The sequence below is a fragment of the Podarcis gaigeae genome (assembly GCF_964106915.1).
Source record: "Podarcis gaigeae genome assembly, chromosome: 9".
In the NCBI taxonomy this organism is placed as follows: Eukaryota; Metazoa; Chordata; class Lepidosauria; order Squamata; family Lacertidae; genus Podarcis; species Podarcis gaigeae.
The window spans coordinates 66,352,528-66,370,919 of record NC_139685.1 but is presented as its reverse complement, the minus strand read 5'-3'; the positions used below and the strand labels follow the sequence as shown (position 1 = coordinate 66,370,919).

At 47.6% G+C, this 18,392-nt stretch overlaps 1 protein-coding gene across 1 annotated transcript; it reads right to left on the bottom strand.

Moving 5' to 3' along the window:
- Window positions 1–599: 599 nt before the first annotated feature.
- Window positions 600–16,859, bottom strand: NKX6-1 (NK6 homeobox 1). The gene is made up of 3 exons (XM_083756776.1): window positions 14,247–16,859; window positions 11,764–11,936; window positions 600–2,386 (listed from the first exon to the last, which is right to left on the bottom strand). Exons 1-3 carry the CDS (start codon window positions 14,902–14,904, stop codon window positions 2,129–2,131), a joined length of 1,089 nt encoding a protein of 362 aa, XP_083612902.1. The 5' UTR covers window positions 14,905–16,859; the 3' UTR covers window positions 600–2,128.
- Window positions 16,860–18,392: the final 1,533 nt, after the last annotated feature.

The window sequence follows — 18,392 nt, the reverse complement described above, 5'->3', positions numbered from 1 at the left end:
TTCCAATTTTGTGATTCTATAAACATATAGCAGGCCGCATATGTTTCCCATCCTTCTTGTAAGTCCTTCTCTAATTCGTTTTGGGTCGGGAGTGGGCACAAACTTTGAAATCGTATTGATCAGAAATAAGGAGATGGTGTTATAGATTCAGTAGGAAATTCTATCTTTCTAAATAGATACAGTATAGGAAATATCTAACAGTAGCAAATTATTTCTCTCTTCTCCTGTATCATTGCAACATTTACTCTTTCCCGCACTCCGCGTTGGAATTACGCGATATCCTTCTTTCATCCAACTATGCCCAGCGATGTATTGGTTTACAGACGACCTAGCAGCGAATAAATACGGAAACTTCGAAACTTTTCCTTCCCCAGGAAGTTACATATTGCAACCACTTCTTCCAATATGCATTTCATGATCAAGTTCTCACTTTTAAAGGATGCTTGGCTTCTTTTTTAAATTGCTTTTGCAAAGTGTAGAAAGCCACAAAAATAATTGATCAAATTGTACACGACCAATTTTATTATTTAATCTCAGACGAGATCGCATTATATTCACACACCCCTTCCCCCACTCTTTCTTTCAGGCAAGAGACGTTGTTTTGTCGCTGATTTTAATTGTTTTATCTTTTTAAAAAAACAAACAAAAACAAAGTGCAATGGCATTGAACTGGTCTTGCAAAGGATGTTGTTACTGCTGTTCTCTTTACAAACCGAACTGTTTTCATTTAAATTAATAAAAGGTTAAGATGCTAATACAATGTTATCATTAGCTTTTAAAAGAAAAAGGGGGGATGGACAGTCTACAGTGTTCGTTATTATACAAAAGGGGGAGACCAATATTGTACTCCACATTTTTCAAAGTCAATTACAGTAACTAAAAAGAATGGGGGAATTTCTTTTTGAGCAGGAAGAAGTTGGAACATAACTCCACAGCAAATTTAATACACTTTTTTTCTGGGAACAGGTAAGGTCAACCATTTAAAAATACTCATTTCACCCAGGCCTGCTTCCAAAAAAAACCAAAACCAAACAAAAAAATTAAATTTAAATTAAATCAGATGCTAGTAATTAAATAGCCTTATTGGCATCTGGCATAAGGAACATTTTATGCTTGGCAAACAGCAAAAGAGATCATTAGCTTCATTTTCTAGGACTCAATTAAAACTGAGGGGAAATAAAGGAAAATTTGTAGCCATTCACTTGGAAGAATATCTAGATGAATTCAAAGGATCTCGCTTCCAAGGAAGTGTGCAGGGGAGCAGAGCGACTAAATTCAAATCTGAGGCTGTAGCCAACTGTGCAAATGCCAACATTACACAAAATTCTGCTTCTGTCTGATGAAGACTCCTGTGCGACCCTCAAACTTGCCTAGTCTTACACTGACAGAAGACGATTCGCTGAAACGAAACTGGTTATATTTCCTTCCGTCTCCCTTTTCGGAGCCCCAACTCTGGCACCGATTAGACATATTGCGCAGCCAGCGAAGGAGAGGGACAGGGGAACAATTATGAGCTATTTCAGAAAATAAATCCCTACCTGCTTTCATATGCCACAAATCTCACTACTGAAACCGAACGAGAAAGACTTTTAGAAGCGAGCTTTCCCCCAATAAAGCCACACGGAGGAGTAAAGGAAATGCAAACAGCCAACGCACCCTTTCTAGGCGCGCGCGCGCACACACAGACACTCAGACGAACAAGAAACCAAAGTATTGTACACGTTAAATATTCACAGTCAAAGAAGTCCGCTCGCTTTTCCCACCATTATTTACAGAGTCGCCCACGGATGTAGTTCTGAGTCTGGCCAGCAGGGGGCAGAGAGGGGAGACCGAAGTTGGCCGTCGAGCGGCGCCGATCCCCTTTGCGGAATCAGGGAGGGAAGCGGGGGCCGCACAGCCGGCCCGCCGACAGTCAATCCCCACCACCACCAGCAGCAGCAGCAAACAAAGCTGAAACACGTCGGGGAACCTCTTCTCCTTCTTCTCTGGGTAGAAAAATAGATCTGTACATCTGTCTGGAGGGGGTGCAGTGTCGTGGAAGAAGCAGCCGTCGGGGATGGATGGATGAAGAGATCGGGGCCCCTCGCTCTCCTTCTACCGGGCGGGATCTAGGCGGGATCTCTGCCGTCTAGGAGGATCCCTCGTTCTCCGAGGTGTGAAGGAGGAGGCTGGCGCTGGCGCCCCCGGTCTTGTGCTTCTTCAGCAACTGCGTGATCTTCTCGTCGTCCGAATTGGGGTCCAGGGGCTTGTTGTAGTCGTCGTCGTCTTCCTCGTTCTCCGAGGCGCCCTTCAGCCGCTCCGTCTCGGAGTCTTGCTTCTTCTTGGCCGTAGCCATCTCAGCCGCGTGCTTCTTCCGCCATTTGGTCCTCCGGTTCTGGAACCAAACCTGCACAAAGGCGCGGAGAAAGCAAGAGAAACGAGGTAAAGCAAGAGACTCAAACCGCCCCCCCCCCCTCGCGAGGCCACCCGAGTTCCGTTTAGTTTTTCATTCGATCCGGATTAACGAATCCGGAGCGATCGGCTCGATGGCTCTATCATCCGCTGATGCGAATTTAAGCCTGCTTCTCACGTTCTCAACCAGGCAGGGAGGAGGGGATCTGGCCTCACCAAAGACTCCGGCATATGCACTCTTAATCCGGATTAATCCATTAATCCGGGGTGACTCGCAACTCTGAGTTCTGTGCTCACCTGTCAACAGGTTAAAGTGGTAATACCTAAATTCCTGGGAACAAGCCCCATTCAACTCAGTGGAACTTAATTCGAATAGGCTTGAGAAAGGAAGGGTGAGTGTGAAACTTGTCTGGCGTCTCCCTAAACCACACACAACATTTAGAAATTCCTGACGGAGCATCATCTGCATAAAACTGCAGCCTCTAATTATGGAATGGCTAATTCAACTAGTTCGTATCACTGGTGCAGTTAGGCAAGTTTACACTTTGAACCTGATGGTCTCACCGGGACCTATTTAGATGGTAAAATAGAATTATAGCATCGTAGAGCTGAAAGGGACCTCGAGGGACATCTAGTCGAACCCCCTGCAATGCCCAATGCCCAAACCACAACCCTGAGATTAAGTCTCAAACTCTACCGACTGAACTGTCCAGTCTGCATTGCTTCGAAATGTGGCAAGTCAATTGTGTAGACGTACTCATCCCGAGTGGCACCCTGAACTTCTGCCCCGAAGCCCTACCCTAATGGGGGCCACCCTGCCTTTTTCCCAATGGAAGTTCAAGACGGTTTACACAGGGCTCCCTCCAGCTCTCCTTAGCTGCAGCAAGACCGTATTGCCTTCAGACGATCGTGATAATATTGCTTTCAGTCGTTTGCCACCTGCGACCTTGTTAATTAATCCAAATAATTTAAGATTCCATGCTAAAAACCACCAGTGCATATGAGTATCCCCATTGTACTAAAGAAGCACATGTGGGGGGGAAAAAAAACCAGCATACGCCTCCTGATTAAAGGAAATTAAGTACCAATATTTATATGCAAAGTGAAGTAGTGTATGCTCCCCTGGTTTTGTATGTAATGGACCCTGAGATTAGAATTCTGTTTCATCTAGATGAACACCCTGCCTGTACCTGGCAATCTGGTAAAAGGGTTTAAATAACGGGTTGTGCCCATAGATCTGTGCTTCCCTCAAATATACCTCCTTCTTCAAATTATTTTGTATTAGTTTTAATAATTCCACAGTCCCGCAGAGGCTGGAGGGCATTGTACTAGCTACCCTATAGCACAGGCAACAGCTGCTTCTACAAACTATTAGCTTCCCAACGACTGGTATCTCAGTAAAGACCATGTGCTTAGATCTGAAGCTGATTTGGTTAAAAATTAATAATCATCATCTGTGGGGACAATAACCAACCTAGTTAAAAGAAAGCAAGGTAACCCTCCACACCAGGATCATAAATCCACTTCTTTGGAAGTCAGTGCTAATGAAAGTGATAGGGTTTACTCTTGAGTTTGTTGCTTGCAGTCATAAGTGATCCCTGCCCAAGAGTCTAAGCCACTAGAACAGGGGTCAGCAAACTTTTTCAGCAGGGGGCCGGTCCACTGTCCTTCAGACCTTGTGGGGGGCGGACTATATTTGGGGGGGGGGGAATGAACGGGTTCCTATGCCCCACAAAGAACCCAGAGGTGCATTTTAAATAAAAGCACACATTCTACTCATGTAAAAACACCAGGCAGGCCCCACAAATAACCCAGAGGTGCATTTTAAATAAAAGCACACATTCTACTCATGTAAAAACACGCTGATTCCCAGACCGTTCACGGCCCAGATTTAGAAGGCGATTAGGCCAGTTCCGGCCCCGGGGCCCTAGTTTGCCTACCCATGCGCTAGAAGTTCTCCTGTGTGAGCCTTGCTGAAATGAATGGGAGCTGTGAAGAGCAGAGCCCTTGCCTAGTTCTCATTCATTCCCATGCACCATGGAATTTGTGCAGAAGGACTTCAGGGGGGGGGGGAAATGTCCCTTTTGCAGAGGCATACCTAGGCTGCCTTGGGACGCGGGTGGTGCTGTGGGTAAAACCTCAGTGCCTAGGACTTGCCTATCATATGGTCGGCGGTTCGAATCCCTGCGGTGGGGTGAGCTCCCGTCTTTCGGTCCCAGCTCCTGCCCACCTAGCAGTTCGAAAGCACCTCTAAGTGCAAGTAGATAAATAGGGACCGCTTTATAGCAGGAACGTAAATGGCGTTTTCGTGTGCTACGCTGGTGCTGGCTCACCAGAGCAGCTTTGTCACGCTGGCCACGTGACCCGGAAGTGTCTCCGGACAGCGCTGGCTCCCGGCCTCTTAAGTGAGATGAGCGCACAACCCTAGAGTCGGACACGACTGGCCCGTACGGGCAGGGGTACCTTTACCTTTACCTTTATCTAGGCTGCCTTGTGCCCTTGGCTGTATCAGTGACCCCTACCCCATCTCTTGAGGTCCTCTGCCAAGGTGCTCAGAGAAGCCTGTGTGTCTTGCCACTCAAAACAGCAGAGGAATATTCCAGGCAGCAGGCAGGTGGCGGGCAGGTTCCTAGCCTCTCTGAGTCAGAGTGGAGGGGCACGATTTTTGCACCCCCTAGGCCTGTGCCCTGGTGGGTGCCAACCTAGTCAACCCCTAGGGATGACCCTGCCGCTTTGAACAAATCAACTTAAACTGGGGAGTTGTAGAGGCTATGTTCTACATATGCAAGGTCCCATGTTCAATGCCCAGTGTCTTCAGGCAGGACTGGGAAATATTTGATGCCTGAAACACTGGAGAGATGTTCTACTCATTGTAGACAGCCCTAAGTTATAAGGCCCAGTGGCCTGACTTCATATAAGGCACATTCTTATGCCTTATATCATGCCTTTGGTAACACAAAGTTGCTTTTGCTGTTGTTTAATTGTGCAATCTTTCATCATAAAGGTATGATGAAAAGTTAGCACCATTTTGCCTACTGATCATATAAAGACCACCAATTTCAATTGTTACTGGTGCACTTGGTTAAATTCATTTGTCTATGTTTTTGTTCTGAATATATTTTTTATTAATATTCTTTTTGGGTAACAAAAGTAGAAATAAAGTCTCTTTTTTCAAGTCCGTTAAATTCCCTTGGTCTGTTTAAAAGAAAGGAGATTTAAAAAAAAAAATGATTGTCAAAACAAATACTACAGAAACCGTGTGTGGCGTGTGTGATAGTAGGAGAGGCCTTCTCCACCCTCTCTCACACAATCACACACTTGAAGGAAACCACTCTTTTAAGTTGTTACTGGCTGCAACATTTGCAAGCGTACTTGAAAAGCCATTGAGTCAGGTCTTAATATATCTCTTTGCTGGAGATGGTACATTTAGCTCTCACTTCCAACTGATTTGGACATGATCCACTCACACCTGCTTCTCTGGAAGACCCTGTAAAAATGAATGGGAGGGCAGTGAATGGCATCTTCCATTGGAGGTGGCATCTGGGCAGGGCTTGAGGAGCAGTCATGCAGGTTGGACATACAACATGTTGTAGTAAGTTGACTATGATGCCTCTAGTGGTGAACACTTTGCAATGGATTTAGGCAGCCGAAATGGGACACTTGTGAATGATGTGCAGTTTCCAGAACAGACATACATCACTCTAAAACTCGATGACCAACTATGAATTGGCTATGTTACCCTTATGACAATAATTTGTTGAGCAATATCCCTGAGAGATCTGCATTGGCTCCCAGTACGTTTCTGAGCACAATTCAAAGTCTTGGTGCTGACCTTTAAAGCCCTAAACGGCCTCGGTCCTGTATACCTGAAGGAGCGTCTCCACCCCCATCGTTCAGCCTGGACACTGAGGTCCAGCGCCAAGGGCCTTCTAGCAGTTCCCTAATTGCGAGAAGTGAGGTTACAGGGAACCAGGCAGAGGGCCTTCTTGGTGGTGGCGCCCGCCCTGTGGAACATCCTCCCTTCAGATGTGAAGGAAATAAGTAGCTATCTTATCTTTAAAAGACATCTGAAGGCAGCCCTGTTCAGGGAAATTTTTAATATTTAATGCTGCATTGTTTTTAACACTCTATTGGAAGCAGCCCAGAGTGGCTGGGAAATCTCAGCCAGATGGGCAGAGTATAAATAAATTATTATTATTATTATTATTATTATTATTATTATTATTATTATTAAGCAATTAAAAACAAACAAACCCAAGCACCTCTTGGTCATGTTCATGAACTTCCTATTAACTTATCTGTTATTTTAAGATCATCTGTAAACTTACTGCAGTAGATAAGGATACAAATACGGTAACAAGCCCAGAGCCCCTCTTAGGAGATGGAGCCAGAAAGTCAAACACGCAGATGGTCTGAATTATCACATTTTTAAAATAAATGGAAAACACACATCACCCTCTAAACCTTAGATTCTCAGGAGTCCATCCACTCCCCGCCCAATAAGACAATTCAGTCCAGAGTCTAGCATTACCTTCCCAATTGCACTACTGCCTCCCATTCATTTCAGCGAGGTTTGCCCAAGGGAGTTTGCCAGTAGGCAGGACTGTGCCCCTTTTCCTGCCAGTTGTAAGTGGCACTGTGAACTAACACTACCAAGCAACCGCTGTTAGGTCTCACCCAGTGTCGTGATTGCATGGCTAGTATCGTTAGAGCAGCAATCCTGCAGTCTAAATGCAGTTCTTCCAGCCAACAAGGCAGATCCGTTTGCAAAAGGATTATTAGGGGTGCATGAGCAATACAGAGCAGATGTGCCTCTGCATGACTATCCTCATGTGCATCACAGTGTGAATTCACTGCATGTCTTCTGATATGCGTGTGGGTCCCCATTCGGAGCTACTAACTCTGGGTAGTCCTGGGAGTCCCGTTGGAATCAATGGAACTTCCCAAGTAAAATGAGGTCAGGATGCCACCGGGCATCCCAATTTTATCGCTGCCAAGAGTGATATTTTGGACTAATATTCCAAATTGACTTTTCATATCCATATCACAGTGTGCACTGGTATTTTAGCATTCTTTAATTATTGGTGTTCATACTGCTGCAAATAAATCCCCTATTAAAAACACAAATTTTAATAGCTGCAGCAGTTACTTTCACTGCCAGCTTTTAAAACTATCAGCATATGATTCCCATCATATTATTGTGTTAACAATTATATCAATAATTGCTATCCGTTCCATGATTATTTTGACCACTGCAAAGCTATTGTAATTGCTGCCATGGAAATTATAACATTCGCTTACTTACTCACTTAGCAATCAGGACAGACATATTCATTTATTGTTGCTGTTCTGCATAAGAACAATTGCTTCTTCAAAGACCAAGGAGCTTTTGCAAGATAGAGTTATTATTAAGAAGGCAAATATTAGCATAATGTGATCGCCAATGCCGTTATAGCAGAAGTCATGTTGATGTGTTGGAGTGATTTATTGCATAAAACAGTGTGAGTGCTTAATATAAGTATTTCTCAGTGCTTTCATTGTGGTTATGTTAGGGTGGCCAGATTAACCTCCTAGTTTTTGTACCCTTCTGCAATCCTGCAGTCCTATGCATTACTACTATGACTATGATTTACTTCTGAGTAAACAGTAAGTCACGCTACATTCTTCCCTTATTTTGCCTCCCCCATTCCTTCCATTCCTTTCACCCCACACCACGCTCCTGGCAAAATTTAAACTGTAGGCTTCTCGGGGCAGAGAACCGCACTGCAATTTTTCTTTGGCCTACTTGTCCCGTAAAGTGTCCTGGGCATTGGTTGTGCTGTATGTAAATTGTGACAACAACCATTAGCATAATCTAGCTGACATTCTGCGTACCTTTAAATGCCATTGATTTGTATAGTAGAGGTGAGGATTTGCTTGACTCTCTTCTATTCAAATCAATGGCATGCAAAAGTATTTAACCATGGCTGGATGGTGCCCAGAAATAGCATGTTTATGTCTGGCGCTAAGGAGCTTTCCCCCACCCTGATGCACTAACATCTTAATTAAAGTCTCTGTTCCCTATACCTTTGTTTCACTCTTTGACATTTTGTCCAAAGGAGCACCCAGAGCTGGGCTGACTCCCTGCACAAACTATGCTTAACTCCTGTTGAAGACAGCGGGAGTTAAGCAGCACAGCTGCAGGCAGGATTGTCATAAACAAGCAAATGTTGATCTGTGCACTAAAACAAGCTTTTTCATAATAATATGTGGACTGTCTCTCATTTTTGCACTTTTTATTTTCTGCTAAATTCTCTACATCCACACACCACTTCTTCTTTCTTCTCCCTTATTTGTTTTACTACTGTCTCTCTATCTTTTTGATTATTTGCTTTCCCTCCCCTCCAGACTAAAATGAAAATATACCAAGCTGCACTGCACTCCCCTCTCCCCAATCTGTCACACCAAAATATGCGCATCCTCATTTGTTATTGCTTTCCTTAAGGGTAATTCAAAGGGAAAGCTCTCCTCCTTCTTAGGTCTATAAATCCCTGGCACCGGGTGGTTTGAAAGAAGGGTACTCAAGTAGACTGTGCTAAAAGTAACCATTGCAACTCCCCCTGACACCCCCGCTCTACAATTAATATCTTTACACCTCCCCCCCCAAAAAAGGCAGGACTGTTGTTCTTTTAGATCTAACTACATTTGTACAAATGACCCTGTCTTAAGGGAACTTCTGTGGATTGAACTCAATGAGGCTGCCTCCGTTTCCAGTCCAGAAAGAATTGCTCACACTATGTTGTGAAGGGTTACTTGGGAGTAAATCTTACAATCCTATGCACATATGTTGTGTGCATGAACTCAGAAGTAAGCCCAGCTGATTGCAATGGAACCTGTTTCCAGGTGAAAGTGCATGATAGCCTTACTTGGGAGCAAGCCTCATTAGACCTAATATTATCTCCTTCGGATTAGATGTGTATAGGATTGGGATCCACGTCTCCCTGAAATCAGTGGGACACTTTTATCTAGTCCAGGAGATTATAAACACAAAAAGTTAGTGCTGCTCAACTTCTGTTCGAATCAATGAGATTTAAATGAGTCCTGCAGGTTTTTCTCTGGGAAGAATGGGTCCATAAGAGCTTTGGTGTGCAACAAATACATTCCATCACCTCTAATAATACATCGCTCTAATAATACATCTATCTGCTCAGAAAATTAGGAAAGTAGCCTTAAGAAAGATACATGGCAAGGGAAAATATTTTTGTATGTAATAATAATAATAATAATAATAATAATAATAATAATAATAATAATAATAATTCCCCATAACTGCACAGTCATGTTCACAATACACATTTGATGCACAATACACTTTTTTCCCTCCCCAAACTCACTGCAATAAGTAGCTGGGGCTTCTGCTCCTAGTATATACAAGTACTTCAGTAATTTATTCACGTTCTTTCCCATATATTTACAGTGACAAATGAGGGTCTCTAGATAACTCCAGGAAGAAGAGACAATCTATAAAGGAACACACACACACTTTGAACACAAACACACGCGCACACACGCACGCACACACCAGTGTGTTAAGCTACATTTGTTCCAAACGTTGTCTGGAGAATTTTCCCTTTGGAAAAAGGGGTGGCGAGAGTTGAGGGGTAGTGGAACCCTACAGATACACTGTACTCGCATTACAGTCCCCCTCTGCGACAAGGCATCTCCTCGTTTTCCCTTGATATAAGCACAATCAAGGGAGCGGTGGAGGGAGGCCTTCGTGGGCTCTCAATCTACTTTTTATGCCTGCTAATTCTGCTAATTCAAAGGAATGGATCTCTATGGCTCAAACGAAGGGCTCTGGGGTTCCAGACACGTGCTAAAAATAATTCTAAAAATCCAAATCAGCCTGGGAAAGAAGCCACACGCAACCAAACTTTGCAACCATTACAGTGCGACCCTACACGTGTCTACTCAGAAGTAAGCCCCACCCAGTTCAACGGACTATAGGATTGTAGCTTTAGTAGTCCTCCAGTACAATCCTATAAATGTTTACTAGGAAATAAATCCCTATGAGGGTTCATCCGAAAATACAGGATTGTCATTTTACTGGAGCACTCGTTTCATTCTCCTGTTCCTTTTATGCAGCTACATAGAATGCTACGTATAAATGCATAATTATGTATAAAATACAGGCTTTTGAATGCAGTCTCAGGATCACTTTTTTCTATAAGAACCACAACTCAATCACTCAGCATTTAAATCTGTTGCCTTACAGCTGAATACTAGATGTTGCTGGTACTTTAATATAGTTTTGTGGCTCCAAATAGACCGTTGGGGGGGGGGACTTCTGGCCCACGGACCTAATTAATCTAATAATATAGAATAACCCATTTATCATGGCATCAGGTTGGGGTTTTTGGAGTCCATCTATGCATCTGATTGAAGTGGACTTTGGTCCAGGAAAGCATATTGTTTCTCTTAATGACCTCCTCACTTAAATAGTCACCTTCCGGTGGGAGGTCACTCTATCGAAACCCCTTTTTTCTAAATAAGTCTCCTTTCAGCTCCCTTGCAGACCCGACCCTTTATCCACGGTGGCATTTACTCACGAGTAAATGCATTCAAGAGCGGGACGCCTATACTCTTTTCAATGGTTCTCTACGGTGTTTGGGATCGTGGTCCTTAAAAAAAAGAAATTCTCCCCTTAACGGTAGAATATTAACCCCACTTCTCCCCAAGTCATAAATATATCTCCATAAAAATATTTAGTTGGCCTTTTCTCCCAAATCATAACACGATCCAGAACAACTTTTATTTTATTTTATTTTTCGGAAGGGCAGAAGTTCCTCCATTTTCTTACAACTTATTTCCGAAGTAAGAGATGGGCAAGAATGTTCACAAGCTGAGGAGAGAGAGGATCATTGGAAATATAAGAACATTTAGTCTTCTATTTCCTTCATTTTTGTGGGGGTATGAAATAGCACTAACTGCAAACAAATAGGTAAAAAAATTAGTTGTGGGTCAGTTTGTAAACTCAACATGGCTATTATAATTAGCCAGTATATTAAATAATAATAATAAATCATTAACGAAAAAGCTGTACCTTACTCTTATGTATAATTTCCCCCTGTCTTTCAAAATCCGTGCGGCAGCAACAATGCGGTAACGAAAGGCACGCGAGCGGTCCCTCTGTCCATTGCAAGATGAAAGCGATATGGAGGGCACGCGCCGGATCCCTTTTGTTCATCCATATCTCCCTCTTATCGGCCGCGTTCTAACACTCTCCCGCCCAGAATGAGCAGTGGCTGGGGCGGGGGGGGGGAGACGGGGAGGGAGTAGGGAGGAGCGGGGGGGGGCGCAGAGATCGGCTCTTATCTGACCTGCTACTCTCACCTTGACTTGGCTTTCGGTCATCCCCAGCGAATAGGCGAGCCTCGCCCGTTCCGGCCCGGCTAAGTATTTCGTTTGCTCAAAAGTCTTTTCCAAAGCGAAAATCTGCTGGCCGGAAAACGTCGGTCTTGTGTGCTTCCTTTTGCCGTCTTTATCCAGCAAAATCGAGCCTTGATCTAGAGGAAAGGGTCCGCAGGAGGGGAGGGGAGGAAGGAAGGTATATATGGAGATATTTATTATTATTTGTTATTTTAAAAGCAATGGACATAAATGTATACGCTGTGCGCTTGACAGTCCCTCTGAGTGGTGCGGCACATATGTATTTAAAATCCTGCTTAGGGGAATTTTCGCAATGAAAAACTGCCCTCTTTGAAGAAACTGCGACGGTTTGGGGCATCCTGGATTTTACAAACAGGTGCAAATTCGAAATGGTTTAGGCATTGCATTGCCTTCGGAGAAAGTTATGCAGACACTCACAGAGGGAGACGCAATTTATCGTTGTTCACCTTTCTGAAAACAACGTCCAAGACTGATATTTAGGTTTCGAAAGTCCTCCAAGGAAATTAAATGTTAACTCAAAACGATTAACTTTAAAAGATCAGGAGGATAAGGCATCTGAAGTACTCCACAGAACAATAAGCGTTTAGTTAAAAGATTTTGCCCTTGCTTGCGAAACCAGAAGGTTCGCTCCTGTATCAAAGATTCCTCCCAAAAAGCAGACAATTTTATTTTTTTTAAAATCAAGCCGCCTATTTTCAATAGCGCAAGCTCCTCAAAGCCATGAAAGAAAGGGAAAACCCAAACAAGCAAGTAGCAGTCTTACACAGCTGAGTTAACCTTGTTTACTCAAGAGTAAACCCAACTGATTCGAATAAGATTTACTCCCCAGTAGCTCTGCATACAACTGCGACTCAAGTCGTTTGTTTAAAAAGCAAGGGGGCTTAATTCGCCACACCGCCACTCGCATTTCCTCTGAAAAAGGGCCAAAACGAATAACTAAAACTTTCCACGCTTTTCTTTCTTCCTTGCAGTCTAGATTTAGGGGGGAATGGGGTGACAGGTCGCCTTTAACCCTGTTGCTGAGATCCTATGCGCCTAACCTGGGAGTAAGACCCGCTAAACACTCTGGGAGTTACTTCCGAGTAGGATTGGGGCGCGCAGGGAAAACAAGCCGCTAGGCTGGATTTTAAAGTGCGGAAAGAGGAAATGATCGTGTTTGTGGCAAATGTATCTTTTTAAAAAAAATAAACCAAATTGTTGATTTATTTTGCAAGAAGCAAAAATGTCCAGCGCGTCAGCAGAGGTGGGACGGATTCATCCTCAGAACCGCGGGGGGTAAACAGAGAAGCAACGCGGCTAGTCAATTACTACTGCAAAAGTAGACAAAAATCGCCGCGGCTGGCGAAGCTCCCTTGAACAGCTACTATTTCTGCAGCCTGGGGGGGGGGGGAGGAGCGCCCAAAGCCTCTCTCTTGCAGCACAGCACTGTGCGTGCATGTTTACTTGGTGCAAAAACAAAAACAAAACAAAACAAAACCCACCCTGCAGTTTTAAAAAGTCGACCCTCAAAAGTGCAGAAGAGTTACTCTTGTGGCTCCGAGGTTCCGGTATCAGTTAAGCGGATTGCCTGGCAAAACCGAAGTTTACCTTTAAAGTACTGCTGGAGTGGAAATGGACTAGAGGGCATTTATTTGCTACTTAAAACCTGTTTGTCCCCGTAGCAACTATGTCGAGCAACTGTGTCTCAAACTCCTGTAACCCCGCAGAGAACATGCCAGGGATGGGAGCTGCAGCAGTGCGCGCATCGTGCCCCTTACCTGAACCGTCCCCGGGACCTTGTAAACAAGTGCGTGGGGTTTTGCCGTGTTAAGGAAGCATGGGTCTCAAACGCTACATGGATGAGTGTGTGGGAGCAGATGGGAAGTGGAGAGGCAATGCATCATATCCTCCCGGGTTAAACTACCCCGTCGCTGCTTATCCAGCCCAGCTCTCCAATTCCAGGCCCAAAGACTGGTGGCCAGAGCACAACAGCCCGTTGCCCAAGGAAAAGGACCTTTGGAGATGACTGAGTTGAAGGCCAAATGACTGAGGGTCTCGGTACCCAATGGAGACATCTGGGAAGGGCTAGAGGAAATTGATGGGCGGCGAAATGGGGCCCTAGAGGTCAACGGAGTCCTTCAATGGGCATATTTTGCGCGTAACAGCCACTGTGGGTAACCCTGGAGATTTTGATGGAGCGACACTCTCTCTGTGACTTTGTCCCCATCCCATCCGAGGGGCCCGTGCCTGGGGGTCGGGGTTGTGAGGGCTGCGCTGTCCAAGGAGCCACATGGAGACTTAGTATTCCCGTGCCCGGGAGGCCACAGTGTCTAGTGGTAAGGGCTGCAGCTGGCGGAGACGGCTAGCTCGGGGTGCGCACTGCGCGCAGTTTTGTGAAACGGTTCTGGCGTTGGGGAAAGCCCCTTGAACCCCTCGGAGCTACTTACGCGGCGTGCAGGCGAGTCTCGCGTCCCTCCAAGGCGGGCTCTGCATCACCCCAGGCCAAAAGATGGGGGTCCTGCCGGGCAGCTCGGCCAGGGGCTTGGGGTAGCGCCCCACGGCGGCCACGGCGGCGGCGGCGCTGGGGCTGAAGTAGAGGCCCGGCGGGGGCGGCGGGGGGCTGAGGCTGCTGAAGCGAGGCAGCCCCGCCAGGAGGCCAGCGGCCGGCGAGGCGGACGTCGAGGAGGCCACCGAGGAGGAGGAGGCGGCGGCCGAGGAGACGGCGAGGGCGGGCATGGACGGCCGGCTGAGGATGTCGTTGATGCCGTGCGGGGTGGCGGCGGAGAGCTGCTGCGGGGGGGAACCCAGCGCCGACAGGGCCCCCGTGCTGTGAGGCTTGAGGCCGGCCGGCGTCGGGGAGCCCAGCGGCGGCGAGGGAGAGGCCGAGGCCGAGGAAGACGACGACGAGGAAGAGGAGGAACAGGACAAGGACGAGGGTCCACTGGGAACAGCCGAGCCTGCTGTGGGGGGTGGCAGCGGGTAGGCCGCGGCGGGGTACAGAGGGGTCTTCATCTCGGCCATGCTGTGCAAGGCGGCCAAGGGGGGGCTGCTGAGCAGGAAGGCGCTCTGCCGGGGGGTGCCATCCATTTGCCCCACCGCCAGCATCCCCGGGCCGGGCGGCCTCCCAGGGGCTGCACCGAGACGACCCCCTACGCTCTCGGAAGGCCCGACGTCAGGGATTCGAACGGCAGAGGTGGGGAAAGGACAGGGGGTTCCTCCTACTGGGGGCGGAGGAGGGAACCAGGGAGAAGGGAGTGGGACTGACCAGCCCCCCTAAAACTGCGGGAAGGGAGGGGGATGCTCCGCTGTTGGAAGGGAAGGGGAGAAGGAAGAGGGCCTGATTCTTGGAGTACTTTGGAAGCGAGGACGCCCTGGTGTTGGGGTGCAGGGGCAATTTGTTCCTTGAGATTCGGGTACAAGGAAGGGCGGCTGTCTGGACTGGGGGTGTTCCCTGCTCTGGGTCTGAGCAGCGTCCCGATTTGGGGGTTCAGGCCGCCTTCCAGGGTTTTCAGAAAAGGCAGAAGGCGGCGCGGGGCGCGGGGAGCAGTCCTAGTTCTGCGAAAGCAGAATGAGTCTTCCTGCTACTAAGGGTGGAGAGAGAGGTCCCTGGTCTGTGGGCGCTTTGAAAAGGGGTTCCCTGATCTGGAAGGGTTGGGTGAGCTGGGAATACGCTCGATAAATACACGGGGAAGTCCCCAGAACCTGGGGTCTCAGAGCGGAGAGTGGGCTGTCTGTGGGAGCCCAAGGTTTAGATCTCGGGGTCGTTCAGGAGCTGAGACAGAGATTCCAGCCTTGTTTCTTCCGAAAGAGGGGAGATTCGGGGTGCCCTGTGGTGCAGCCACTGGCGGAGAGCAGTCTTGGGGGCCACTGTTCTGAAAAAATGAAACTAAACCCCAGCTAAAGAAGATTCTGCTGATAAAACAAGAGGAAGGATTGGAGAGCACAAAATCTCAGGCTACTGCGAACAGTAGCACTAACTGGGAGGGGGGTCCTATCCTGATCTAAGGGTATCTAATGACTGGTGTCCTCTGTTAAGAGAGTAGGTGTTTGTAAGCGGCCCCCTTCTAGGAGCGGGGGTGGGGCGGGTGAGCAGAGAGAGAGAGAAATTAAGTGTCTTGCTTTGGGGAGCTGGGAGACTGCAGAAGTTTTTTTTAGGGGGGAGTTCAGGGATGCTACGACGCCCTGCTGGGAAAGGTAAAAGTCCTTCGGTATTTAAAGTCGCTGCTTGGTCGGGGAGGGGGTGGATAATTGCGCTGAACTGAGCTTTCAAAAAAATAAAAAAATGGGGGTTGGTGGGGGCGGGGTGGAGAAGAAGAACCGTCAAGTCTTTTGCCGCCACAAAACAAAACAAAAATCACCGTCCTGGAGCGGGGGTGGGAGAGAAGGAGGCGGGGAGGGAGGAAGAAATGCACATTCACTTGCAAGGAGTAGATCAAGACGCGGCTGCAGTTCCGGCCGAGGCAAAGGCTGTGGTTCTCGGCGCTTGCAGGCCGGCGGGCGAGCTTGACGGCGGGGACTCCCGGCCTTCGCCTCTGGGCGGCTGGAGGACGAGGAGGAGCAGAACTTCAGTGGATCCTGGGAGCCGGTCCTCTTGGCCTCGGCATGCTCCTGCCTCCGAGTCCGAAAGGGATCTCCTGCTGGCTGTCTCCTCCCGCCCGGCCTGGGGCTCCGAGCGCGGCTGCCTGCGGAGAAGAGCTCTCTGTTCCCGGGACATGGACGGATTTTGCAGCTTCGCTTCGCTCCTCTGGCCGTCTAAACGCCAGGAGAAGGTCCGGGTGCGCTCTTCTTTCCTCGCCGCTCCCCGAGCATCGCTGGACTGGGTCTAGCTTTTACTCCTCGGCCGCCTCATCCTTTTAAAAATAAAAATCGCGACCACCTTTTTTCTCTCTCTCCCTTCTTGAATCTGCTTTTGCCGGGCTGGGATTTCGGTGCGTCTTGCTCTCGTCGCCTCTCCTCGCTTCTCAATCTCTCTTCCTCCGGTCTGACAGATCAAGACGCAGCCCCTCCAAAGCAATAAAACATTTTCATCACTCTCCCGGTCTGCTTTCGCTATAAAGGGGGCAAGACAAGAACTTTGGAGAGGCGTCAATAAAAGAGGAGGCGGAAGGAGGAGCAGAGGCGGGCACCAGCCTCCTCCCTATAGGACCTGCCTTCTTTATGGGGGGTGGGGGTGGGGGGAGAAATCTGGAGAGAGAGGCAGGGAGATGCGGCCAGCCCAGCCCTCCCTCCCTGGATAAGGGGCGGCACCGGCCAAAGGCGTACATTTGCATATTGAGCGCGGACCCGGTTAAGTTGGAGCGCCGGAGGAGACTCAGAAGAGAAGCGCGCGCAGGGTGGGGGTCTGATTGGTTGGGGAGGAAGAAGAAAGCGCGTCCGTGTCGGATAAATCTGAGGATTTGCAGCGCGTGAAAAATCATTTAAAAAAGGGGGGAAAAGAAAGAACGAAGAAGAACCTGTGTCGATCCTTTGCTTTCTTAAAAATAAAATAAATAAAAGTCACGCATCAGATCCCAAGGAGGGAGGCCAGCGTCTGGTTCTCGGGGACCTCTTTTGAAAGGCTGATTAAGTACCATATGGACCATCGTCCCGAGTATTGTGTAAATGAATGTGATGCTCCTTAAACAAACCTATAGAGATGCTGGAAACCCCGCTCCGCCTCTCTCTCTCTCTCTCTTTCTCGGCTGAGCCGGGCAGCAAAGCAAATCCCTCCTTCTGCCAGCCCTTTCCCAGCTCTCTTGTTTTACTTCTCGTCTGTTTAAATGGGTTGTGTCTGTCCGTCCGTCCGTCTGTCGGGGTGTGTGTGTGTGTGCCATCATATTAAAACCAGCTCGTCCATTCCTTACTGGAAGCCAACTTGCCTGGTCGTATATTGACGGGTTGCAGTAAGGCAAAGGCAGGCGTAAATGAGTTTTTTTAAAAAAAAAAATTGGGGGGTGTGTGGTTCCCCTGGATCCTTGTTGCTCTCCGAGTTTCCTTTCTCCCCCCCCCCCCCATCCGCTCCTCAACCCCACCATCTCCTTTCTCCACGTTTTCCCGAGCAGGAACCCAGTATAAGAAGGGAGAGGAGGTTTATGAAAGTCAAACCAGCCCGGGTGCCACAGACACCGCAAGGAAGGCAGACGCAAGCAAGTTAACCTGGGTTAGAGACTCAAACGCTGTTTTGGTGACTGATTATTATTTCTTTAACTTAGCGACTCCCCTCTCCCTTATTCACACACACACTTGCTTGGATCCGACCAGAATATGAAGATATCACTTGGGGGGGGGGTGAGAACAGTATATCTTTAATATGACGAACCCCGCCCCCCCCCCAACACACGCGCGGATCAGAACGGAATATGGAGATATCACTGGAGTATTTGTATATATTTAACATGACGGACCCCCCCAAAAAAACCCCACACTCGTTCACACACACGAGAACGCTTGCTAAGGTCACCCCAGAATATGAAGATCTCACCAAAGAATCCGAATAATAAAATACTTCATTTGGAGTGGGGGATTTTTTTTTAAGCCAACAGTGAACAAGCCACTATGTCAATCAATTCCTCGTCCCATGCCCTAAAACAAACCCCTGCCGACATCCCACAAAC

Bases quoted from the DNA above. Each gene is read 5' to 3' on its own strand.
- NKX6-1 (XM_083756776.1), bottom strand. From the start codon at position 14,904: ATGCTGGCGGTGGGGCAAATGGATGGCACCCCCCGGCAGAGCGCCTTC. The intron at 11,937-14,246 runs GTAAGTAGCTCC...CCTTTCCTCTAG, and splicing joins GAGACTCGCCTGCACGCCGC to ATCAAGGCTCGATTTTGCTG. The intron at 2,387-11,763 runs GTGAGAGTAGCA...GCCTTTGTGCAG, and splicing joins TGACCGAAAGCCAAGTCAAG to GTTTGGTTCCAGAACCGGAG.